Source organism: Aspergillus ibericus (genome assembly GCF_003184845.1).
Source record: "Aspergillus ibericus CBS 121593 unplaced genomic scaffold BO80scaffold_9, whole genome shotgun sequence".
Classification (NCBI taxonomy): Eukaryota; Fungi; Ascomycota; class Eurotiomycetes; order Eurotiales; family Aspergillaceae; genus Aspergillus; species Aspergillus ibericus.
This window is the reverse complement of record NW_020292107.1, coordinates 418,818-444,398: the sequence shown is the minus strand read 5'-3', so window position 1 is coordinate 444,398 and position 25,581 is coordinate 418,818. Positions and strand designations below refer to the sequence as shown.

Below are 25,581 nucleotides of genomic sequence, written 5' to 3'. Positions count from 1 at the left end.
GCACGAAAGAGAAGCCGTGCCACCTCAATTCAAACCAAACCAAACCAACCTAAAGCACAGCAAACCCCGTCTCCAACCCCGAAACACACTCAAGACAACCCAAGCAAACACCGACCCCGAGTCCGATGACTCAATCCCTGACAAAACCATCAGTCACAGTCACAGTCACAATCACCTCAGTCACAGTCAGAAGCACGGACCCACCCTCGGCCCGGCTACTCGATCCAGATCTACCGATTAATCACTAATCACTAATCATTCAGAAACTCGAAAAACCGGCAGAAAAAATTAACCATAATCAGTAATCAACCTCAAAGGTAGAGGAAGGAAAGGAAAGGATGATGCCGCTCTTCCGAATAGACGGATTACCCTATCACATGGGAGAGGGTTAGGTTCGGTCCACGGTACATCGGGTAGGGTCAATGTCCGGTTCCCGGTCGCGGTCGCGTCGGAGGTTGGGAATGCGAAACGCCGATTGAGCCGTGCACTCTCTTACTCACTCACTCTTGGCCCCGTGAGTTGAGACTTGGGATTCTCGGAGGGGAGGGGGAGGCAAAGGAAAGGGACGGGTACGTCCGACTTTGCTTGAATTCCAGTGTGGTTGGTTCCATGGAGATGAGCTTGGGGATTGTCTTGTGATTATTGTTTTTATTATTAGTAGCAGGATGTTCTAGAAGAGAATGGGTATAGGGATTAACACGAGATTGTTGTTTTTGTTGTTGTTGACACGGAGTACTATGGATATGGTGAGGTCAGTGTATGAGGTCAATGACTGTTGTTGCTGTTGTTGTTGTCTGCAGGGATCTTGTCGTGTTAGGTCGACTCGTGACGTCAACCAGTGAATCCAGACCTCGATCCTCCTCCCCGCTGTGAGGATCGATCTACAGTGTCAGCCTGGAGAGAGAGCAGCAGAGATATGTATGGGTTACTCCGTAGGCTGTATCATGATAATGAGGGGTGGCCACGGTATGCACAAGGACAGTGATGTGTTCAATGGTTATTGGTACTCAACACTCGCCGCTGGTGAAAGTAAGTTCTCTGTTGGTAGGGATAAGCATTGATGGTTGCAGCCTGATGAGAGGGCCTGCTCGCGGGGGCCGCCTCCCGGGTCCGGGGACGTGGGTGGTGAAGATATGGCAGCGATGTGTTTAATGTTCATTGACCCCTTGGTAGCGGATTTGGTGGTCTGGCCGGTTGATCATCATAAGCGGGCCTCGAAATGCATGCTGAATCAGGCACTCGATCTCGTACCTCGTATTTCTGGTTTGGGAAGCTGAATGCCAGGTCAGGACATTCCCTGGCCGGGTCCCACCGGCTGGCTTCAGACGTGGTGGGCTACATTCTTGGACACGCTGGGTGTTTTCATCGTGGTCGTCTGAAACTGTACGGAGTACTCCGTAGAATGTAGATATTAGGATCGGCTATGGGCTCCATCTTGAATCTGTACTCCATAGTTGGCAGCTCTTACCCCTCAAAGCTGCCCCATCGGAATACAGTCACATGACCGACACCCACTAGCCACAATAGTCGCTGACTAGTGGTAGCCGCTGCCCCCCACAGTCCCATCGAGGCTGTGTCGCTGTAAGGTTTCAGATAGCTATCTATCTGATAGCAAACCAAAGCAGCACGTTGATTATCATCCTGATAATCCAGCCCCTCGACAAGATTACGTACGATTCCGCCCCCATACTTCCCCCCAACTACTAGTACTCAGCCATGTACTCAGCCAGGGGGATCATCCAACCGTGGAGGCAGGGCATTGCCAAGAGGAGGACACGTTTGTCGCTAGCGGTCAACCCTCACTGATCAAGCCAACATGGCTACCCAATTTTGCGGTTTGGCCTGTCGAGGGATGCCAAGCCTGGCTGGACGTGCGGCTCTCCGCACAGCCAGAAGTACGTACGCGCCTATTGCGGTGCGATGCCAGGCTCCCCGGATTTCTTAGTAGCCCCGACCGTCTAGGCGGCAGGCACTGAGCAATTAGAGGCGTGAAATGTGGCAGCCTGTGGAACTTCGTCGCCTAGCCCTGGCTTACGTGGGCTTGCGATGTTGCAAGACCCAGAAAGCGAGATTATGCAGTTAGAAGCGACATCTATCATCTATCCAGCGGGATCGGAGGTATCGAAGGAGAGTTTCTGGTCCTAACTCCGCGCCGTCGTATTCGCGTGGCTATCTCTCCCAAGGTACTCCGAATCGGCCTTGGCTAGTTTTACGACCACCGGCTTTACTACTTCCGTGCGCAGGTCAATCCCCAGCTAGTGACACGCACTCTTATCATCCCTGGTCATGATGAGTGCCTGTCGATTATGCTGCGCAAAGGAAATACGCGGTTACGATATACATCCACCTAAGGTAGGGTGGGGATGTGACTGGTGTCGCCCAGTCGACCCATTCCAGTAGTGAGGCTGGCCATGTTAGGGACCAGCCTGCACCAGTGCAGCACGCTTATGAATCAGATCTGATTTCAAAGCGGACAGTCGTATAACGAGCCTGGCATTGACCTAAGCGGCTCATTAAGAACCAGCTGGCCTTTCCGGTCCCGTGGAAGTAGCAACCTTCCTGACCAGGAGGGTTTCGTTACTAATCGATTATTCTGGCATTATGCAGACAATGACTGGGCACCTGCTGGAATTTTCTAGGCGTGAAGCTCCCGTCAGCCGGAAATAACGGCGCGGAAAGATTGGTCATCCGACGCCCCGTCCAGGGTTTGCTTGGGCTGGGCTGAGGTGCGGATCGTCCACTCGGGGTTAGCGGGCGGAGTCTGGCCGTGACTCATTTTGAGCCAGCTTGATTGGGCCAGCAGAGGGGCGGTGAACCTGCAGTTGCCTTTCTGGGCCAAGAGAATCGGTCTGGTGGATCCGGCACCCTCCAGCCGATCCACGGATGAGCGTCGATGGTCTCTGCCTCCGAAGGTCCGATTCCATAGTACTCCATCTAAATTCCGAGGCGAGAGAAAAAAAAAAGGTAAAAAAAGACGAGGTTAATAATGGAGATAGCTGAGGAAAACACCGACGAGGAAAAAATAAGCAAGGACAAAAAATCAGCCTGGAAAGTGGATATATCATATTAAATTGGTCCCTGTCTCCCGGTTGATCAAATTTTCTTCCCATCCCAGGCTCAACCATCCATCTGTCCACCACTCATCGCTGCTGGCGACCACCTCAGACCGATATTCATACATACATACACACCTACATACAGACACACAGACAGCCACTACTCAACCACCGACCTACAGACGTCCAGCACATCCGTTTTCCCCGCCACTACTGCTGCCTACCCTGCCTAGGAAGCCGGGAACTGCACGACTGCTCGCGTCCATCCATTTTTTGCGCCTGCCTACTACATACTTACGAAAACGACTAAGCGTCGTTGTTTCGCGCCCCAAGATAAGGCGCCGTGATTATTGATCCGCCTGCAGTCAACCTTGACTCACCGCCCCGCGATCGACCCGCCCGTGATTGGGACACCAGCGCGACCGCCGGAAAGGGAAGGCTGCCTGAGTCACCGCGTAAAGCGAACGAGTCATCTTTCGGCATTCTGCATTGAGCTCATAAGCACATCAACACGGCCCTCCCGAACTTTTGGCACCATGGCCTATCTCTCTTCTTCCCCCACAACCTCCTCCACTCCTACTACCACTACTTCTACTTCTTCCCCCCTCTCCTCCTCCTCCAACCCCAACATTACTCCCAGCTCCTACTTCTCCTCTCTCGTCCGGAGGCGGCAACAAAAGAAAATGAGCATCACTCAAACTTACTATCTCGCCCACACCGCCCGTAAGAAGCTCACCCGGGAAGCCTCGCGGGCGGACCATGACCTCCGCCTCCTCGTCGGCCACGCCAACCTCCTCGATTCTCTCATGCTGGAGCTGGCCGATGCCGAAAGGGAACAGGAACGCTGGTTCAACCAAACCGTGAGCGGCGTGACCAAGACCTCGCAAAGTTCAGAACCCCGACACATCCAATGGGCAGAAACCGTGGTTGAGGACCCCGAGGAGGACTGGGACCCCGAGGACGTCTCCGACGCCGACTCTGATGTCAGCGATGATGACTCCGACTATGATGAAGATGAATACGAATATCAATCCAACCTATACACACCAGTGCGCCGGCGGGCACCATCGCCCGTGGCCATCATCACCGAAAAGGAAGTGGAGGAAGACTACGACTCCGACTCGGATTCAGACTTCGAGTACGATGACGCGGAGGACCTGGAGGAATTGACTTTGACCCGTTCGCCCTCACGACAGACCCCACCCGAGTTGCTGTCAGACTCCGATGGGGAATCCGAGGACGACACCATGCCGCCGTCGCCTCCCCAACCGACCCTCGAGACCTTCGATGAGAAGGAACCACAAGCCACTGAGATCCCGCTGTCCCCGACGGAGCTCGAGAGTGGGTATTACGTCCCTGGTCAGGCACGAAGCACGATTATCGAGGCCTACTGATCGTGCCTTGCGGATTGACGACCACGTCAATGTACCATACGTGATACCCCCTGATGAATTGTTCTGGAAAGGTTGCTTTTGTTTTGGGCGAGTCGCCACTATCATAGCGGGTCCGGCGTTTTGTGACAAAGAAAAAGGAATTTTGGTTGGCCATTGTGATTTAATTACTGTTTTGCATCTACTTTGCATCAGGGGTTGCCCCCCTTTGCATGCCCGAGCGCTTGGGCATTGATTCTCTACTCTCTTGGATGGGTTGGTCCCACAGTTAGGCCGCTTTGATAGACGGCCGAATTTTTTTTCTTCTAGTGTGAGGGGCCTCAAGAGGCCCCAGATATGAGATTTACAATGAACACATTGCTAGAACATACGGATACAGAGTAGCGAGTGCATCTGATAGAGACCTGTCGAGTCGATCTTCACCGTAGAAAAGAGTGCCAATTTCACTGCAGCCCACATGGCCGTCAATAGCCGATCGATAGTGTTTGGAGGGCCAGTCCCCACTTCTTGGCCCGGGCAGGCTACTAGTTGATTAGGCCGCTCACTGGGATACCCTCAGAGTCCGACAGTCCGACCCAGGGCCGTACAAAGTCCGCTGGGCCAGACCGGATGGCAGTGCCGATCGCCCACTCCTTCAGCAGCGCGGCCCTCTTGCCCCGACCACACCGCCCCGTGATGCATCACATGGGCGATCGATCAACCGGAGGATCCCGCCGATCCTGCACCGCTGACTTGGCCTTCACGTCTATGTTTATTCATTCTTCATAGTCTATAGTCCACCACCCGTTTCCCCCTCTTCCTCTGCCGGAACCTTCGGGTGACGGATGCCATGGCAATGCCATCCCTCATAAGATGGACTCCCTTCCTGGTAATTGGGTTGCTGCTCCCTGCCGTCCTCTCCGAAAAGTTAGACCCTGAGGAGAATTAGACTCGCCGTTTGTGGGTCAGGCCATTGGAGAATTATTTCCCTCATGATGGGGCACGTTATTTTGACTGGTGAGTATTTAGTCGGGCAGAATTTTCGCACCGACAGTCCAGTCCCTCATTGACCATTCAGCTGCCCACGAGCCGTCCGTGCTGTGGGCGGGATCGGAGCGTCGTAACTACTACTACTACTACTATCACTATGTTTGGTAGTTGCTGTGTAGCACCATCACTGGCTCCGAGAGGGGTCGTTGTGTTCCACACGTGTGACCACACCGTCTGCCCGTCCGTCCGTCTGTTGTAGGGAGGTTCGAGTGCCAATGACTTGGGGGCTGATTGATTCGGCAATCATGAGGTTATCGCAACGTGACCGGCCCTCACCGCCCTGGGCTGCCCCGCCCCGGCCTCCTCCTATTCTCCAGTCTCCTGCCAAGTTCCTCTGCTTCCGGCTTCCGTACCTGCAACTCCATCGTTCCACTCTGACGGCCTGTCTTCCTTGTCCTTCAGCCGGGTCTACATCGCTTGTCATCCGTTCGAGCTCGTCGTTTCAAGCATCCCTGCCCGGGGAGCTCCTTTTGACATCTGCACCGCCAAACCATGGTCTGCGTCTCGCGCATCGTACCACTGGCAGAACGTCTGGAGCTTCACGGTGGCTGAGCTCTCTCTGATTTGACTTCCTCATTTTCTGGTTGCCATCTGCATTTTCCAGATAGACCTTTCGATACGCAAGCTTCAACGGCGCCAACCGATACCCTCGATACCACCTCAATCAGTCTACTTAAGACCATCGGGCGCAATCATCATGTCAACTCCATCCACCAAACCATCACTGGACGGCCATACTCCCGTCCCTGGGCGTACCAGAACCGGGTCCATCCCGTCCCGACCTTCACGTGGAGATTCTCGACGGAAATCGATCCAGTTCAACATCGGCGGTTCGGAGTCGCAACCCCCCAGTCGGTCTGCTAGCGTCTCAGGCCGCAAGCGTTCGCCCTCCCACGTGTATGAGAAAGAGGCCAAGGCGGCTGGGCGAGGACTATCACCTCCTCCACCTAAGTGAGTGCTACAGACTGTGGTCTCATCAAAGTGAATCTAACCCGGTGATTACTCAGGACCTACGAACGGGGCGTCTCCTTCGATACGTTTGATAATCCCGATGCGCCAGATTTCTCCTTAACACTCAACTACAAACACAAAGGATACCAGAGTACGCGACGCAGTCGAACATTTCTCTGCGGAACAGACCAGAATGATTACTCTGATTTCGCGCTCGAGTGGCTCATCGATGAGTTGGTGGACGATGGCGACGAAATCGTCTGTCTCCGTGCGGTGGAGAAGGATTCCAGTATCGCAAGCGATGCCGCAGTCGAAGCGGGGAAATACCGAAAGGAAGCGGAGAAGCTGTTCGAACAAGTGATTCAGAAGAACAGTCAGAATGAGAAGGCGATCAGCTTGGTCCTGGAGTTGGCTGTTGGCAAAATCCAGGACATCATCCAACGCATGATCAGGATCTATGAACCCGCCGTTCTCATCGTGGGCACTAGAGGCCGTAATCTCGGTGGTGTGCAAGGATTGCTACCCGGCTCCGTCTCGAAATACTGCTTACAGCAATCGCCCATTCCTGTTATTGTGGTCCGGCCATCCACTAAGCGGGAGAAAAAGAAGAAGAAGCGTCTCGCAGATCCCACCAGACGCAACTACAATCACATCTTGGAGATGAGTGAGCGGCGAGGAAGCGATATTTTTGACCGGAGCTCCAGCCGGGATAGCAGCGTGTCAAAGCTGCCTGATGAGGAGGCTGCCGTGGCGGCCGCTCTTGGTCTGCCTCAGACATATACAAACTCACGGAGCTCGCTCTCAACATCCGAGCGAAGCAGTGTCAGTCATGACGAATCACCCTCTCCGATGGGATCCCCTGGCCCTGTTTCCCGTAGTCCCCTTGGCAGCGTGGAGAACTCAGAGGTCGATACTGGATCCGACGACGAACCTACTGTGTCACACGTGGAAGACCATGTGTCGCTCAATGGAACATCTGAGGCGCAAAACGTTCCCGGATTGACCGAGGGCGTTGCCGGGGTATCCTCGTCCAATGTGACGGTGCCGCTGATCGTGACTGACGATATCTCCCCGGGTGGCTCAGAAAAGCAAAGCGATTGATGGTTCGGTGTCCAAGGAACTGCCATGCATCATATACACCTGGGTCATTGCTACCTATCCACATCGCAGACACGTCGGAACACGGCTTGCCTCTATTGATATCTAGCAGCCGTTTCATTTACTCGGGACTGGGGATCTAGCATTATATGAATGCTTATCATAAGACATATTCAGGGTCGACAGACACGTGGATGCTGTAAGGGTATCAACTTGCCGATTCTTTACCATGTGCACATCTGTCATGTTACAGCGATTCATAGAGCGCACGCGTGCACATAGACATGCTACATGTTTTTTACTAAGAAGGGGATTGACTAGTGTGATTGTCGAGAAATTTAGCGCAAGCAAATGCACCCCGGTCTTCTTTGTGTACTGTTTATCTAAAGCAACCTGAAAAAAGAATGACAAAATAGAATCATTATATCTTAAAAACATACAACACCATTACTATGATTGCTCACTAAGACTACTCGTGGCGTCTCGCCGCTCTTACCTGTGAAGTGAGAGTAGGTAATCGATATAAAAGTAGATATCACGGTGTCTGATTTCTACTACTACTGAACCTGCCTATCCTGAAGTTCCTTATATAGCATACGAAGTTAAAGCTACCATCTTCCATACTAGTTTGCCAACAGTGCAGCAGTTAGTACCCAATGCCACACCGTAACCGTAACCATAATTAAATCCTGCCCGAAGTCAACATCCACAGGACATGTCATGTACAAGTCTCCCAACCCAGGGAAGATACTTCTTCTCAGACCTCGCACTTCAAGCCCAACATCTCATGCCTTATAGCAGCCCCCACAGGCCATGATGAGCGGGAAAGGAGTTTATTAGAAATAGACTCATACTCTATTTACCTGGAAAGATGGAAAGATGAACACAACATCGAATTAACTTTAGTACGCACTAAGAAAATTAATTAGATTAGACAAAACTAAGGATATCTTCACTCAATACGGGTTATATCCTCTCGGATCATTGATGGAGATGTCTGATGTCTTAAGGTCTAGTGGTATCAGTCTTTCTTTTTTTTTCTCTAGCCCATCTCATTTAGTTGGAGGTTTTGTTCGGTGGTGGTGATGTCCATAGGAGGATAATGGCGGAAACGCATCGGGACGGCAGAAGGTGGAGGAGGGTGGAGTAGAGGGATTCTACGGGGTTTTTTGGAAGACGGGTGCGGGGAGGAGTTCAGTAGAGGGCCAGATGTTGGGGCCGGTGAGGAGACGGCCGTAGTTGTGTCGAGGCCGATGAAGAAGCTCTGATAGATGTTCACTGTGAGTTGACTGGCTAATTGGATGGATGATGGTGTACTTCTTTCAAATCAGGCACGGTATCTTCACCGTATGACTGTGTGCCGATCCCATCAGAGCCCCGGAATCCGATCTGTTTCGTGATATCGAGTTTCTGTTTTTGCTCCGTTGGGGGCGCGAAGAAACGGCGCGAGGCCTCGAAGGCTGCACTCCAGGTGGATGGGGACACGCCGTGGCCGATGATCTGGAAGAAGCCGGTGTGTAGACATGCTGCGCGGATGGCCTGGCAGACGTCGTTGGCGGCTTCGCTGGTGGGGGTTGAGGAGATAGGGGGAGATATTGATGGTGGGGACTGATGAAGAAGCGGGGGTGGCGGGAGATGCAGAAGATGCAGAAGATGCAGAATCCGACATGGGTTGCGAGCTGGAAGTATTAAGGTTAGGTGTAGAAGCCATTGCGTGATTGATCCAATTGATTGGAGTTGGAGTTGGCTTGTTGGTATATAGACTTGGAGTTTTGTCGAAGTTGGATTGTTAGGTGTGAGCTTGGAAGCCGGGTACTCGATTTAAATAGCCACAGCACGACTACTTCTCCACTTCATGCTATGTTGATCCTGCTTATGGTATCGTCCTGTCACCCTGATACGCCATGCATTACGGGTCGTATAATCCTGCGTCCCCACAACCTACTAATACAACCATTATACTCCGTACACATGCTACCTTACTGTATATTATGACGCGCTTGAACTAATCCGTTTGGCCCCATTATTAGGCTGACATATCGCCGAGAAAGCCCACCCTCCTCCACTGCTCAATATACAGTAACAGGGTGTCTGGACTCACGGGAGTGGCTGATCGTAGTGCTGCAGAGACCGACGTTGTACTGGTCGTGCTCATCACCACGGACCCACAGGACATATGAAGGAAGTCAATTTCAAAAAATTCTTTGAGGTTCCTCGCAGGATTGGATGACCCTGTCTCATGGATCTCCATTTGACGGAGCCATTCTTTATACGGAATGATGGGTAGCCCTAGATGTGCCGAGAGAGGATTAAGTAGCTCACTCCACGGCTGACGGACCGGGTTTTCGAGATGATACACTATTCGCAGAGGGGCTGTATCTAGCAGCAGCTCACTGACAGTGGCAGCGGCAATATCGAGGGGAAGCCAGGCGGTAGACTGTCATCGTCAGTTCACAGAAATATCAATGTCAACGAGGAGACCTACTCCATCCAGCTGGGGCAGAGCGCCGATGGTTTGAGATGTCCTCAATAGAGCCGGGACATGCTCTTCGGGATTCCACAGACCGAAGTGTCGGGACCCCGTGGTCTGTCCAAGTCGGATGTACGACGCTTGGAGGCTGGGATCCTGCTCCAGCGCCCGATGGATGATCTGCTCGCAGTGAGACTTGGCCTGAATGTATCCAAACCCGAGCGAACTTTGACCGTCTCGCATGGGTTCCTCCGGAACGGGCTTATTCGCAAAGGTATTGGGGTGACGACCAATTACACCGATGGAGGAGATGAACACGAGTCTCGCGCCGTGCTTGGCATCGCGACAGAGCCTCAACAAGTTGTGGAGGGTTTGGAATTGCGGTTCGAATGTGTGTAACGGTCGCTTGAAGCTCATGGGCCATGCGTTGTGGACTATATGGGTGACTTGGTCGCGCAGACGCTGATATTGTTCGGGTTGCAATCCGAGGGCCGTGTGGTTGGATTTGGCTTCGAGCACTTCGATTTTTTCCCACTGTCGCTCGCTAAGCTCGATACCTTTGTCGCTGAGGGCACGTTGCTGCCGTTGCATTGGATCACTGGCTGTTGTCCATCGATTCAAGCAAATCACCCGGCGGACGTCGGCTCGATTAACGAGCTGGTGGAGGACGTGGGTACCAAGATGGCCTGTGCCGCCTGTTAGAAGCACGACTGACCCATGGAGCCCACTTCCCTGGAGTTGCTCAGGTGCATATACTGACAATGTTTGACGTGAAGTGACAGTTCCAACCTCCGTGCACGTTTTGCTACCAGTGTCCGAGAGGTCATCTTTGGGAGCCATCTTCGCACTGAGGATCAAGCGGAGCATCTCTGACTCCTTCGTGTCGCCGGTAGTCCAATTAATATGTGAGAAGCCTGCTTGCCTCAAACTCTCTTCCCAGAAACGCTCATGGGCCAGTGCGTGTTCCCGACCATCGTTGAATAGCCACCATCCTTCCAGTAATCCAAAAACCAGATCAAACCAGGGCAAGTTCCGGGTGAGTTCCACCAGACAGAGCATTCCGCCTTCTTTGAGCAGTGTGTGGATGTTTCTGGTCGTCGTCGTGAGATTCCTCGTCGTATGAATACAATTCGTGGAGATCACCAGATCGTACTGATTCCCCAGTGAAGGTGTCTGCTCAATATCCAGAACCAGGAACTCCATGCTCGGACACCATTTGAACTTTTTGCTGGCGGCTGCGATCAAGGATGGGGAAATATCGGTGAAGCAATACTCGAAGGGAATATTGCTGCTGGTGAGGCACTGAACCACATCAGCCGTGGTGCCTCCCGTGCCGGCTCCGATTTCGAGAATCTTGACGGGCTGCGTTCTTTTCCCCAGGCTGGATAACAGGAATTTGCAGAGAAGCTTTGTCCCAGTTACGAACACCGGCGCGTTGTGATATACATCGCTCACCAGGTCTTTAGCGGTCCGGTCTCCGAAAATCAAATCGAGCGCATCGAGCTCGCCAGATAGACAGGGCGCAAGCTTGGAGCCAGTGATACTCAGCAGACGGTGCTCCAACCGGTGTTGCGGAAAGTCTTGTATGATGGCGTCGAGAAGATCCGCGGAGGAAGTGGAGGCAACGGGCTTGGCTGTTCTCTGGTACTCGCCAAGGTGGTTAAGGGCAATGAGCCCTGCGTCTTGTAGCAATTTGTACAGCTGCTTCATGACTTTTTCATGTCGTGGCGGATGAGAAACGGGCGATCGCGACAAGCTCTCCCCTGGAGACATCGACGAAAGAGGATAGCCCAGACTTTTGAACGCCTCGACGACGTAGGCCGTGGCAAGTTCCATTTGACGTGGATGCACCTCAACGTAGAAGTTGCGGAATTGCGATTCATCCGCGAATTGATCGAAGCTTCCCTGAATTTCTTCGAACGAGGCAGCAAGTTCATCCAATGTGAATCCTCCATCATTTCCTCTCACCATCCTTGGGCGCTCGTCCAACTTTAATATCCTCTCTGGCGCTAGCGTAGAACCCACCTCTCTGGCATCGAACTCCTGTCCCAGAGAAGCAACGCTTGGCGTACGAATCGCCAAGTCCTTCTTACCACTATCCCGATCAGCAAGATACGTGGCCAGTGACGTGACAGAATATGCCTGCAGATTGTCTGGAATATCCGCACGGCCCAGCTGCTTTCGGAGCTCCGGTTGGACCTCTTTCCGCATCAGCGAATCAATCCCCAGGGCATCGAGAGTGCTCTCGTCGCCGATTTCCTCGACAGGGATATCGGTGATGAGGGAAAGAATATGTTTTATATTGGCAGTGGAGTCACGCGTGGAGAGAGTGGTATGGCTTTCGGACGAGGAGGGGGTATGAATGACTGGAACGGGCCAGGTTTGCGACGATGATATCAAAGTGGTTAGATCGAGTAGGGTTGAGGCTTTGGCGAGCGTGTCGGTTGTTATGTCGAGGTTGAATTCTTGTCGGATTTCGGCGGTGACTTCGGATCGCATCAACGAGTCGATTCCTAGTGCTTCCAGAGAGTTGGTTTGGAGAATGTCTTCCACGGGACAATCGGTTACTCTGCTGAGGAGTTGCTGTAGTCGAAGCAGAATGTTTCCGTCAGGTTCTGCGTCTGGGGATGTACCTCGAGAGTCGCTCAATGGCGCCGGTGGCGGCGTGGAATCCAATCGTTGAACGGGCTTTCCGTGATTGAGGGTGGACAACGCTCTGGTCAGAGAGGTCACAGACACTTTGGCGAATCGGACCCCAAAAAGAGCCACCGTGAGAGATCCGGTAGTCTCATTGAATGCGAAGATATCACTTTCCAAGACTTCCGATCCGCCCTGCTTGGTATTGGAATAGACCAGCCACAATTGATCCCGCGCCTTCTCCAAGGACTGGTATACTTTCAGCCTCCCAATTGCCGTACAGACATAAACGTCTTGTCTGCCAATATCCCGGAAGCAGTTGATGTGGATTCCAGAAACCTGAAGGAAATTGTCAAGTGCGAGAGGATCGTATACCGAATCTGGCATGATTCCGGCCGCGGTCACTGGCAGAGAGACAACTCCAGATGCTTCCGAGGCGGTCGCCGAGATACGTTGGACGCCCTGGTAAAAGTCTTTATAGTCCACCACCGCGCCAAAGACATTGTACACGAGGCCGTTGATGGATTTGATGGATGCATCTTGCAGGATTGAGTTGCAGCGATCGGCTCCAATCAAGCGCTCATAGAGGCTGGATTCGGATGCCAAAAAGTCTGCATTGGCGGGGACCTGAATCACCCCGGAAGCGTGGTGGGTATCCTCAGCGCCAGTCGTGCTCAAGAGCGAGAATCTCCATCTTCTGGGTTCCTGCAGCGAAAGAAGCAGTCTGATAGATGCGGATGAATTTAGCCCTAGAGGAGCACTGATCTGAAGGTCTTTCACCTGTGGCAGTACGGGGGGTTTGTCTTCGCATAGATATAGTGCGGCCTGGGCAGCGAGCTCGAGATACAATGATGCCGGGCAAAGGGCATGGCCGAGAACTGCATGACCGCTGACACAAGCCCGGAAATAATCGGACATGGAGTTGACTTTGAACTCGGCAACTCGTTTCTCCGTATCTTTGAAGTGGACAAACAGAAGCAATTTGGAATGATCTTGGTCATCAGGATGACTCGATTCCTTCTCACGAGCGTGGAACTCCTTGAACTCTAACCAATGCTTCGACCTGGCGAACTGGTATGGAGGAAGGTTGAAGACCCTAAAGGCATCTCGTTGGCTGCGGTGATACGCCCAGAACTGCACATTGTAGCCAAGGGCTTGGAGCTTGAGGGTTGCGTTGGCCAAAGACTCTGCGGGGCTGGGGTCACCAATATCCACAGGGATAAATGAGTTCAATGGACTAGCAGTTCTCGATGCCAACGTGGTCGCGAAGGAAGATGAACCGGCCTCAATCCAGGTACAGGGTCCAAACTGAGATTCTGTGCGTTGCACGGCATCATGAAAGAACACCGGTTGGCGCGAATGATCGACCAGAAGTTGTGGGCCAAAAAAGTCCCAGCTTTGACCTTGCGTGCAAGTCTGAATCGGAATTCGTGGCCGATGAAAGGTCAGTGTGTTCGCGATTCTCCGCAGCTGCGGCAAAGCGGGATCCATCAGACTCGAATGAAATGCACGAGCTACATCCAGGCGTCGGGCGTCGATCCCGGCAGCCTGGGCTTGGGATTGGAAACCCTCAATAGCTGGGAAAGATCCTGCAACCACGACATCGCGTGGACCATTGTAGCAGGCGATCTCGACTTCACTGGTGGCTACTAGACGGGTCACCATCTGAGTATCTGCCTTCAGAGCAAGCATGGTGCCTTTTTCTGCACTCCAGTCACTGTCAAACAGCGATGCTCGCTCACTCACATACTTCACTGCATCTTCCAGGGAAAGCACCCCGCAGACACAGAGTGCGCTAATTTGACCAAAGCTGTGGCCAATGACGGTCGCAACCTTGATTCCCACATCCATCCACGATTGGGCACTGGCATATTGCGAGGCAAATAAGCAGCAATGAAGGGTGGCCGCGTCTTGGATGGCTTCGTCCGAAAATATATAAGGGTAAATCGTTTTCCCCAATGCTTGACAGGCGGTTTCAACACGATCGAGATGGTGGCGGAACAGCGGAGTTGAGTGATATAGCTCCTTGCTGATCCCAACACTGGACTTTAATTGGCCACCAAAGCACAGAACAACGGGCTTTGGCGTTGCAGGGGATGACGGGGTCGCTGTCAGGTATTTTTGTACCGTAAGGGAAGACCGCAGCTCACTGATGGAGCGTGCAATGAGTGACAGACGATACTTGTGTGTGGGATTTTGCATGCGGGCCAGCTTGTAGGCGACGGCTGGAAAATCCCTCTCAGCTATATCAGCAAGGTACCGCAATAGCTGATCACAGTACGCTTGAAGACTCTCAGCGGACTCAGCAAAGATGGATATCAATTGACATCGCAGAGAGCCATTCTCCGTGGGTCTTTTGGAGGCCTCGGGAGCCTCGCGCAGAACGAGAGCACCGTTACTTCCAGCGGCGCCATAATTGCTGATGCAAATGACGCGGCGTGACGCATCCCACGGAATCGTCTCCGTGGGAATGGCCAGTTTCTCCAATTCCAATGGAGGGATATGGGGATTCAGTGTGTTGAAATTTACGTGTTTCGGAATCTTTTTCTTCTGAAGCATCAGGATGGACTTGAACAGTGCGGCAGCACCCGAGCCTGCTTCCAAGTGACCGATATTCCCTTTCACGGATCCGAAATAGAGCGTTTGCTGCCGTCCGGTATTACTGCTCCCAAAGATATTTCGAATACTTTCGCATTCAATCGGGTCTCCCCTGGGGGTACCGGTTCCATGGGCCTCAATGTACGTCACATCCGATGGCCCGAGGCCGGCCTGGCTCAGCACATTCCGGTAGAGGGATTGCTGGGATTTGGAAACTGGCGCGGTGATGGACGTTCCATACTCTCGCTGTGTCTGGTTCAAGGCGGAGCCAGCGATGACTCCAAGGACTTGATCCCCATCCGCCAATGCGGTTTCTAGTTTTTTTAGAACAAAAAGACCACATCCTTCTCCCCGACTATAGCCATCCGCGGCTGCATCAAAGGCTTTTGTCGCACCAGTGGGACTCAGCAAAGACGCCGCACGGAGATTCTGATACAGAGCGGGATCGGTTATCACATTCACACCCCCGGACAGCGCACTCGTGCATTCGCCGCTCAGCAGCGCCTTACAGGCCGAGTGCAAAGCGACCATGGATGATGAACATGCGGTATCGTATGTCATCGACGGACCGGTCCAACCGAAATAGTGAGACACTCTCCCGCTGACGAAGGCTTTCAATGTTCCGAGCGCGGAATAGGAATTGGGCTGATGGGAGTTGATGTTGGCTTCGTAATCCACCGGTCCCACGCCCAGATAGCATCCAATGTTGGTATCGGTAGGGTTGCCTTGTCCATCGAAGTAGCCTGATGACTCCAGTGCTTGGTAGGCGACCTGGAGAATCAAACGCTGTTGTGGATCCATGGAGGCTGCCTCCCGGCTCGATATTTGGAAGAAACGATTGTCAAATTGGTCGGGGTCTTGTATGAAGTTTCCCCAAAAGATGGTGGCGTCTGCAGATCTCCGGAGGCCTTTGGTTGGGAATCTATTTGGTGGCAAGACGGAAAGCATGGATTTTCCACTCTCGAGCAGTTGCCAGAACTCCTCGGCCGAGTCTGCCCCGGGAAATCGACAAGCCATGCCGACAATGGCGATTGAGTTGTCATTGTCAGGCGACTCCACCCCAGCTGTCGTATCTAACTCAGGAACGGATTCTTTGACCGCATTCAGGATATTAGAACCAGGCGAAATGTCATTAGAGACACAAACACGAGCCTGACATCTCCGAACTAAGCAATCCGGCACCACATTGACCTACCCCAGTACCAATACCGTTGGTTTCTCTTTCACGACAACCGACTCCAAAGCGCCGGTCACAGTGGACAGCCAATCCACCTGCTCCAACAGCAGCGATCGGATGGCAACGATATGCAGCGGACCTTCAGACAGACGTGTCCCGTCAGAATTCCGTCGAAGGGGTATCAGCAGGTCCTGGGCATCAGGAAACTGCAAATCAGCTCTCACTTGGCTCAACCCAATGAGCTTATTTGCAAGATCTTCATTGCTGGCGTGGTGAAATCTCCCTTTTCGCTCCAAGGCATGTACCCGCAACCCGTTCATCAACAGTTTTTCCGCGGTACGGGGGATTTCGGATGCCGGGACGATGATCGTGCGGCTTGTTTCATCCTTGAGTACTGACACATAAGCCTATATGAGTTAATATTCCAACACGGAGATCAGTAGACGTGAGGGAAGAAAGGAGGGATGATTCTTCTCTCATTCCTGCCTCTGCGATGAAAGAGGCCTTCACGAAGACACAAGAATGGTACTTACACTCGACTGCACACCCAAAATCCTCCAAAAACACGCCTCCTGGCCCGACGAACTCCACCTAACCACCAACGTTCTCGCATCCCCTACTTCATCCGGCGTATTCCCCCCCAAGTCAACAAGACTACCCACACACGCCGCCAAACGAACCGCAACAGCCGCCATATCAAAAAACCCCGGCAAATCCCTCGCCACCGCCGCCGCAACAGCCGTCAAAAACCCCGTACACATGCCCTCGAGCGCAGTCCCCGCTTCTGCTCCTGTGGGGGGCCACTGCCCGCCCCGCAGAAAACATCGCCAGTATTCCACGGCCTGGATAATGACCGTGAAGGGGGTTGCAAATCCATTGGGGAGGATTTCGTCCGGAGTGTCTCGTCTCGGGAGGGAGCCGGTCTCGATCCAGTGCTGTAGGTGTTCTAGAGGCCGGCGGCCTTCTGTGAGACCCAGTCGGGGCTCGATTTCAAGTAGTGATGTCCAGAGATCGGGGATGTTTTGGATGGCGGCCGCGAGGGGTGCGAGGGATAGCTCGTTGATGAGATCATGTCGGATGCGCGATGCGCTTGCATGGCTAGGCCAGGATGTCTGCGGGCCGAATAGAACTAGTGCGGGCTGGTCCATTGCCATGAGGAAAGGAACGTTGTTGAAACGGTGGACTCAATGATTCTGACTTCAGATCGGTACATCACACCCAAAAAGCCCAAGTTTGCAGGAAAATCATGGAGGGGCAAAGGATCACTTGGCTGTTCATAGTTTCAACCCCCCCCCCCCACCCCTCCCCCATTATAACATAATCGGTAAGCGAGTGACGCACCTCCGCCCGAAATAAACTATGGTTGAAAGTTTAAAGCTCTATAAAGCCACCAAAACATGCATTTTTATATTCAAACTAAATACAAACACGATTTGGGCATTATAGTTGTCTATATCCAATAATATAACAGTCACTGTAGCGTGGGGGCGCCCGTACACGGTGTTATAATGTGATAGGATAGCTTGAGGATAGCCCAGCTAGTGGGATCAAGGTCCTTGGAGTGACGTGCTAGGGTGGTCATGGAGGTCGTGAGGTCATCAGTGGCGGTTCCGAACCTCCCCGTTTTCTATAAGACAATGCTTCTCAGTGTTAGACTACTGATCCTTGAAGGATCAGTCTATCTCGTGGATATAGGCTACCTTTGTTATTATCAGTGGAATCCTACGCGTTTGGTGACCAATTCCTTACCTAGTCGACAGGCCACATGTTGATTACCTCCACGGAGACCGGAAACCGACCATATGTTCTGTTCCACTTAGGTGCATAATCCAACCCGTACGTGGCACCTGCGGAATCACAACTTGGCATCCACTGTTGGATGGCATGATCTGTCAGCCTTCAATGCTTACCTGCGGGGCGTAATCAGTGTCCAGACTCCTCCTCCCCATTATCTAGTGACGGGGGCTGGTTCATGGTTGGTGAATTATCCACTGGTACCTGGAGGAGGTGATTAGGGTGGGAGATGTGATTGGTTGGGGTGCCTGGAATTCTGTGCTTGTTGGATGCATGTACCCTGGGGGCGTGGTGAAATCAGCCTCGAGAGGAAGAGGCGGGTGGAGGCCGGTTGGTGTGGATAACACCTGACTTTTGAATGGTGCTATCAATCAATCAATGCTACCGTTGCGGCTGACTCCACATTTTCGGATGGAATGCATTGTGTTTTAGACGGTCCCTGCACGGTGATAGTTTTAATGTACATTAGATTATGTTGCTTCTTTTACTCTGTCAGTTGATATCCGTGTGAATGACACGCTTACGTAGAAAACTGTCATTACAGCATCTATATGTGTGTAAAAAGTGAATTATATAACGACTCCATAATTTTCCAAAAAAAATAATAATCCCAGCACTGAGGGTTGCGATCATCTCCCACTGAGCATTTAATCTCGTCGAACGTGAAACTCATGCGTGATATTTATTGCCCTGTCAGGCATCTTCCCCAACGGATCGGTCTTCACGACAGGGGTCTCATTGCTGAAGGAGCAAACGGTCAATTCGAGGTCCGACCGAGCATACTCCGCGGATCGAGGACTGGTGAGTTTATTATGCGTGGCATACGAATTGGAGGAGTGCGATTGTCTGTAGAGGTTGGATTTACCGTGGATGTAGCCTTTGCCCAGTTGTCGGAGTTTCTTGATAAATGAGCCATAGGTCATGACCGAACAGCAGATTAAGCCCGTTACGGGCTCGACTGCGGACCACATGCCGAGTTCGACGTATCCGTCTGTTCACGTCAGTATCTTTTTTCTTTTTCTTTTTCTTTTTTTTTTTTTTTTTGTTTTGGTGCAATCAAGTCGCAGGAAACGTACAGGTCAAGTCGGTGTCTGTTGAGTGAAGGGTCCCTGCGAGCCGGACCATACTAATGACGGTGACCAGCAAGCCGAGGGAAAACACCAAGATAGCGCCCAGCTTTTGTGTCGATTGCAACTGCAGACTCCAGACGACGCGAATGGGCATGATGAGAATCAGCAGATCGAAGAAGATGGTCGGCGCCGACTGCGCGATGAAGATGTTGGTCTGCGTGATGCAGGATGTAGCCTGCTGCTCGGCGTTGCCCTTCCACGCTAGATCGATGGGATGGCATCGAAACACCAAGGCCAATTCATTGGCCAGGACCCAGGCAATGACCATCCCGCCGATGATATAACTCATGTGGCGGATCCATCGATGAACGCCAAATATCCGGATATAGAGGGCCAGACACGATAGCTTGAAGAACGCGAGGCCCAGGTTGTAGAATAACATCAGAATATACAGGAACAGACTGTAGGTCACCAGTTTGTCGGCGAAGACTGTTGACATGGGTCGTCCGAAGCCATTCTTGATCTGAACGAAGTCGAAGATGGAGGGTAGGATGGCAAATGGCTGTACGAGAATCATATCTCTATTAGCTTCCCATGGAACAAGTCATATGGTTTATTCGGGTCGGGGCGGCGTAGGAGTCCCACGATGCATAACCAATCATCCCACCACAAATTGACCTTGGTCAGGACTCGCGCCCAGATGCGAAGAGCGGTGGCTAGAATGGCCAGAACGACCATGGGCACACAAACTCCAATGATGACCGGCACCCGAGTGGCACTGGAATCATAGCTAGGAGACGTGGAGCCCGTTGTTGTGGTGATCCAAGTGTATCCCACAAGCGGAGAGTTATCCCCTCAGAACGAGTACATAATCCAAGACTGATGAAAGTGCGCAATATCAGTATGTCAGCTGCAGAAAAGATGGATGATGGATGGCAACGCCGACTCGGCGAGAGACTTTGGTCTGAGGTAGGTTGCTGGCGGGGAACTTGGTAAAAGTTACGCTAGCCAGTAAACCCTGGTGTGATTCAAAAGGAATCCTTCGCATTCATTTCTGCACGTGTTTGATGCTTATGCATAAGATGGGGGGCCAATGCCGAATCATGGTGGTGGGGCCCAAGGGAATACATTGTGACGAATGTATCCTGCAGGCACGGGTCACACTATATCACGATACACTATTGCTAATGTAATGGTTTCAATGTTTGGGGCGGGGGTTGGGGGGCCCTTTCCCCATAATTGTTGTACTTAAAAGAGATGCAACCGGCACTTTGCGGGTGATGGGGCCGTGAAGAAATCTGCCTTGAACATATTACTAGGTGAAATCTATGAATGGTTTGTAAGTGATGCACGTTCTCAGCCAAGTGGCTTAGAATGGCAGTCTTGTACCCGATAGCCGGCTGGTCGCTGCTCATTGCCTGGAACAATTCACCCTAAAGCGCACTTAGGAGGGTCATGACAGTAGTGCTTATCAGAGGCGTCGCTACGCCGATTAATCACCTTGATGCACGGGCGGGGATACTTGGGGGCCATGTGCGTGAGATGCGGCTTGCCAAAAGTGGAGATTCCACCAGTCGAGACCTCAGCCGGTGGTGGTTTCTGGGGCTGAGAGACTTGCCGGTTCAACTCCATTTCTAAAGGTGAGCTGATTCTAGCTAGTGTATCCTGTAATTTGGGGGCCATTTCCGGACAAAGCAAATCGACTCACTTGAATCTGTCCACTTCGGAACCATGCGTGAGACCCCGCCCGCTGTGACATTGGATTCATGAAGCTATAAAATCCTACTTGGTCTCCGTGAGGTCGCAGTCCACACGACAAAACCCTATCCCGTCTACTTATCAGAGAGTTGACATCCAACCAACACAATGAGCAAATCCTATGAATACGTGATCTGTGGCGGTGGTTACCGTGGGATGCGTTCTCATTCGGTGATCCTCGGTTTGGACCGCTGGGGGACGAAGCTCCCTGCGGATACCGGTAGATTCAAAATTCCGGTTGCCCGATTAGCCTTGATAACTAGCCAACCATAAACGGAAGAGATAAAGAATGTCAGAAGATTAATTCTCTCTAGCTGATTTATCCAAGGTTCGGTGAGAAGGTCAGCGCCCCTCATTTCTCGGTTATCCCTGAATTCACCCCCGTGTTGTCCCCGCATGGCTTCTTGTAATTGGTCAACAACACTGCCATATCCTTGCGATTCAGCCGCGCCAACACATCACAGGAAAGCTTCCCAAGGGGTCTCAACGCAATTCTCGCCTTCCCTATGTTGCCTACTCGTAAGGATTCCTTGTGCACAGACTTTCGATTCTTGAACTATCGGGAACTCTGATCGGCCCATTAACGAAAAGCCATAATTTTGTAATGAAAGAAAGACAGCAATTGGCAGGCGTGAACGTCACATTGTCTTCCATACATGAAACTTATATACCGCTTCGAATTGCAGTCAGCTGGCTAACTTAGCATTATCTTCTTTTTCCTGCATCAAATCCAATCGTCATTTCATAGCGACCTTGCTGATCCTGCCCTATTTTCTGGACAGTCGACTCCGTGGTGTTGAAGGTCATATTTTCATTCTGCTAGTGTCAACCACGTGATAATAGATGAAAGATAGGAGAATAGATCGACCACCACTTACCCTTTGGTCTAATATAGTCTTGACAGCCGTGTTCATCACTGGATCCCGCTCCGATGCAGAGCGCAATTCCCTCATGACTTTGAGAAGCCTATCCATTTCCTGCTTGCCCGCCTCTTCTTCATCGCTCGCGGGAGGAGTGTAAATTTGGTACAGTGAGTCAATATGGTCATTGATGTCCTTAACCAGTTTCTCGAGATGCTTCTCGTCATAAACAGCGAACTTGAAGAGTCGAGGAACTGACATCTTGTTTTTGCGCTCGTGGACAACTTTTTGCATTGTCTCATGAAGGTAACGGTGCATAATACTCCACTTAAAGCCATCCTGGCTGAACGGCTTGATTTCGTTCGCTTTCACGTCAGGGTCATCCTCGGACTTTCCTTTGCGTTCGTTGTGACAGATTCTCTTGGACTCTTCGAAAAGAGTGATCAAGATCCGAAATGTCCGTATAGCCTGAGTCTCCTGCTCCTCGTCGAGCTGGAATGAGCCAGAGCTTTTCAGCGATTCCTCGTCTTCGATATCTGAACCTGTGAGACCGACAGCCTGGCCCCAGCGCGTTAGTCTTAGTTGCGCACTGCCGAGCTTCACGATCAGGGACTGTAGTCGCGGAGCCGCCTTCCTGGCAACGTAGATATAGTCAAACCAGGTAATAGTCGTAGTGAAAAGACTGGCTATCCCAGATGCTGCTCCAATCACTTCCGCGCCCGACATATTGGTAGGGGTACGCGAGTCTCCGTGTTTGATGTACAAAGGTGGATGACGGTGATATGTTTGGGAAGCTCGAGATGGGATTCTTGCGTATACTGCTTGGGGAGATATGATCTTAGTTATACCAAAGAGATCAACCTAGAGTACAAGCTCTCTATGAATACTAGTTCATTGTAGGCGCCGAGGCGGCCGGAGCGCAGGAGTGACAGGTAGCTCAGCTACGGCTGGAAAGGCGGTCCGTGCTCTCCCTTCCTCGGAAAACGAGGCCGCCCCACGAGACGGGGCGACCTGCAAGAGGGGGAACGTGACGTGGCAAGACAATGCGGCGTGGTGGGATCCGCCACGTACAGGCACCGATGGTCATTTGCCCGGCTTGCAAGTAGAGCAGCAGCAACCGTGGAGTCGGATGGCAATGCCTATTCCAAAACCATGCAAGACCGATGGAGTCAGCCCTGCTAGCTGCAATTGTTTCCGCTCAATGACTTGCCCCTTCAATCACGCGCAAGGCGGAAACCTTTTTGATTGACCTTGGAGTGACGGCTTTAATTCAGTCCCCCACCCCATTTCTCTACACTACAGTGCAAGAGCCAGATACGCTTAATCTCTATACAGCAGACCTAGCCTAGCCAGCATCACCTCACTAGTTAGTTAGCCGTCTCCGATGAGTCAACAGTGGGATAACCATGGGGTGAATGTCCAGTTCCAAGGCACCGCGACTAATCCGTAAGCTAATACTGATGGTTAAATGACTTTGACAAACAATACTGATATAGTTCCATCGAAGCACCTTCATTCAGAATGTCGAAAGTACGTCTGGATATCAATTTTTCCCACTTGGTCATTCTTAGTCTAACATGAAAGCTCGCAAGACGGACAAAGCAGAGATCGCTGTCTCGACTACTTCGCAGTGACTGATCCGCGCAATGTCAAGATGAGAATCCACCAGACGAGAGGAGCCGCCCTCAAGGAATCTTACGACTGGATCCTCCACCATCCTCAGTTCCAGCATTGGCGCAACAACAACGACAGCCAGGTCCTTTGGATTAAGGGTGACCCTGGTAAAGGCAAGACGATGCTACTCTGTGGTATCATCAATGAGCTTGGCCCGACCACGAAACTGGAAGATCCCCTGGCGAAGACATTCCTGTCTTTCTTCTTCTGTCAAGCCACAGACCCGGAGCTCAGTAACGCTCATGCTGTCCTGCGCGGGTTGATCGCTATGCTCGTCGACACAGAACCGTCTTTTCTCCCCCACGTACGGAAAAGATTTAAGGACACAGGGGAGCCGCGATTCAGGGATGCGGAAGCATGGACTGCATTGTGTAATATTTTCTTGGATATCTTACGTGACGCCAGCTCAGACAAGATATGTATCGTGGTTGATGCTCTTGACGAATGTGTGCAGGACCAAGATGAGCTCTTACAGTTTATTCTCCAAGGGATGGAGGAGTTCCCGCACGTCAAATGGATTATTTCCAGCCGGAATCATGTTAAGCAGCGAACACGGATTCATGATTCACAGTCCATACTAAGCCTGGAATTGCAGGAGAATGCACAATCTGTATCCTTGGCTATTGGAGCATACATTTCCAACAGGATAGCGGAGCTTCAATCTCTACAGGATGATGATACCTTGCTAAAATATGTGCAGCAAATCCTCCAGAAGAAAGCCGAAGGAACGTTTCTCTGGGTGGCTCTTGTCGTCCAGGAACTTGAGCACGTCGACGGCTGGAAGGTAGAAGAGGTGGTCAACGACGTCCCAAGAGGATTGGACGACCTGTATCAGCGAATGATTGACCAGATGAAACAATTATCGAATGAACACAGAGAGTACTGCCAGCTGATTCTCTCGGCGACCGCACTGGCTTATCGACCGCTTCACCTACTAGAGTTGGGAGTGGTGTGTGGACTCCCAGACAAGATCACTGGAAACTCTCAGTATTTAGAGACAATGATCAAGCGAAGCGGCTCCTTTCTCACGGTTCGTGATTCAACAATATACTTTGTCCACCAGTCCGCCAAGGACTTTTTGATCAAAGAAGCTGCCCTGAGCATATTCCCCTCTGGCTTCCCCGCTGCTCACCGCCGGATGTTTATGCAGTCACTGCGAGCCCTTTCAACCTCTTTAAGGCGCAACATTTACGGTCTAAATCTCGACAAACCCGATATTACAGCCTCTGAGATAGCAACTTGCCAACGAGACGGTGACTATGACCCACTTGTCCACCTTCGATATAGTTGCGTGTATTGGTTGGACCACTATCTTGAAGCGATTTCAGAATCCACCAATAAGACCGAGCCACCAGGAACTGAACACATATGTCATTTTTTCCGCAAACATCTGCTTCACTGGTTAGAAAGCCTTGGACTTATTGGTGAGATTCAACATGGCATCTTATCTCTCAAAAGAGTGACCCGCCGACACCAGGTAGGTGATCTTAACCGTCGATACAATTCCATCTGACTTTATTAGGACATGGTTGTCGGTAAACCAACACCGGAAGTGAACAAAACGAGTTGTTTATGGAAGCTAATAGCGGGCCGGGGCCGGAGAGTACGAAAGCCTATACCACACACTAAGTCCACTCATCCTCAGCATCAGTCCATGTTGAAGGAGGCGGAGAGGTTTGCTACTAGTAATGGGTTTATTATACAAGAAGCACCTTTGCAAACTTACGGGGCTGCACTTGCGTTTTGCCCTCAAAGCTGTGAGAGCAAGAAGCTCTACTGGGATGAGCGGTTACAATTTCTGAAGCACGTACTTGTGACGCGAGAGTCATGGGAACCGTGTATGCAAGTCCTAGACGGCCATACATCCCCGGTCACGGCAGTCGCCTTCTCACCTGACGGGCAGATGGTGGCGTCAGCCTCTAATGATTGCACAGTGCGACTATGGGATACAGCCACGGGCAGAGAACGCCACAGCCTGCAGGGCCATACAGATTGGGTCACGGCAGTCGCCTTCTCAC

At 51.8% G+C, this 25,581-nt stretch overlaps 6 protein-coding genes across 6 annotated transcripts in view; 3 read left to right on the top strand and 3 right to left on the bottom strand.

Annotated features, from left to right (window-relative positions):
• The first annotated feature begins 3,358 nt into the window (after window positions 1-3,358).
• Window positions 3,359-4,928, top strand: BO80DRAFT_285856 (uncharacterized protein). The gene has a single exon (XM_025714954.1). The coding sequence runs from the start codon at window positions 3,593-3,595 to the stop codon at window positions 4,448-4,450; it is 858 nt and encodes a 285-aa protein (XP_025577867.1). The 5' UTR covers window positions 3,359-3,592; the 3' UTR covers window positions 4,451-4,928.
• Window positions 4,929-6,037: 1,109 nt separating this feature from the next.
• BO80DRAFT_285837 (universal stress protein) lies at window positions 6,038-7,585 on the top strand. The gene is made up of 2 exons (XM_025714953.1): window positions 6,038-6,427; window positions 6,484-7,585. Exons 1-2 carry the CDS (start codon window positions 6,174-6,176, stop codon window positions 7,526-7,528), a joined length of 1,299 nt encoding a protein of 432 aa, XP_025577866.1. The 5' UTR covers window positions 6,038-6,173; the 3' UTR covers window positions 7,529-7,585.
• A 937-nt stretch (window positions 7,586-8,522) lies between these two features.
• BO80DRAFT_500327 (uncharacterized protein) lies at window positions 8,523-17,677 on the bottom strand. The gene is made up of 7 exons (XM_025724229.1): window positions 16,941-17,677; window positions 16,426-16,814; window positions 10,011-16,389; window positions 9,627-9,962; window positions 9,370-9,466; window positions 8,843-9,204; window positions 8,523-8,789 (listed from the first exon to the last, which is right to left on the bottom strand). Exons 1-7 carry the CDS (start codon window positions 17,559-17,561, stop codon window positions 8,568-8,570), a joined length of 8,406 nt encoding a protein of 2,801 aa, XP_025577865.1. The 5' UTR covers window positions 17,562-17,677; the 3' UTR covers window positions 8,523-8,567.
• A 1,048-nt stretch (window positions 17,678-18,725) lies between these two features.
• Window positions 18,726-20,044, bottom strand: BO80DRAFT_422975 (uncharacterized protein). The gene is made up of 3 exons (XM_025718944.1): window positions 19,917-20,044; window positions 19,278-19,833; window positions 18,726-19,192 (listed from the first exon to the last, which is right to left on the bottom strand). The coding sequence occupies exons 1-3, from the start codon at window positions 20,007-20,009 to the stop codon at window positions 18,849-18,851; spliced, it is 993 nt and encodes a 330-aa protein (XP_025577864.1). The 5' UTR covers window positions 20,010-20,044; the 3' UTR covers window positions 18,726-18,848.
• Window positions 20,045-21,379: 1,335 nt separating this feature from the next.
• Window positions 21,380-22,767, bottom strand: BO80DRAFT_422974 (uncharacterized protein). The gene is made up of 2 exons (XM_025718943.1): window positions 21,908-22,767; window positions 21,380-21,845 (listed from the first exon to the last, which is right to left on the bottom strand). Exons 1-2 carry the CDS (start codon window positions 22,613-22,615, stop codon window positions 21,735-21,737), a joined length of 819 nt encoding a protein of 272 aa, XP_025577863.1. The 5' UTR covers window positions 22,616-22,767; the 3' UTR covers window positions 21,380-21,734.
• Window positions 22,768-23,273: 506 nt separating this feature from the next.
• BO80DRAFT_453197 (uncharacterized protein) overlaps window positions 23,274-25,581 on the top strand; it is a gene marked incomplete at both ends in the record, with an annotated part of 3,884 nt that continues 1,576 nt past the window's right edge. The window contains 3 exons of the mRNA XM_025721989.1: window positions 23,274-23,335; window positions 23,495-25,040; window positions 25,194-25,559. Of these exons, the coding sequence (XP_025577862.1) occupies window positions 23,274-23,335; window positions 23,495-25,040; window positions 25,194-25,559 (1,974 nt within the window). The remainder of the gene's footprint in view (window positions 23,336-23,494; window positions 25,041-25,193; window positions 25,560-25,581) is intronic.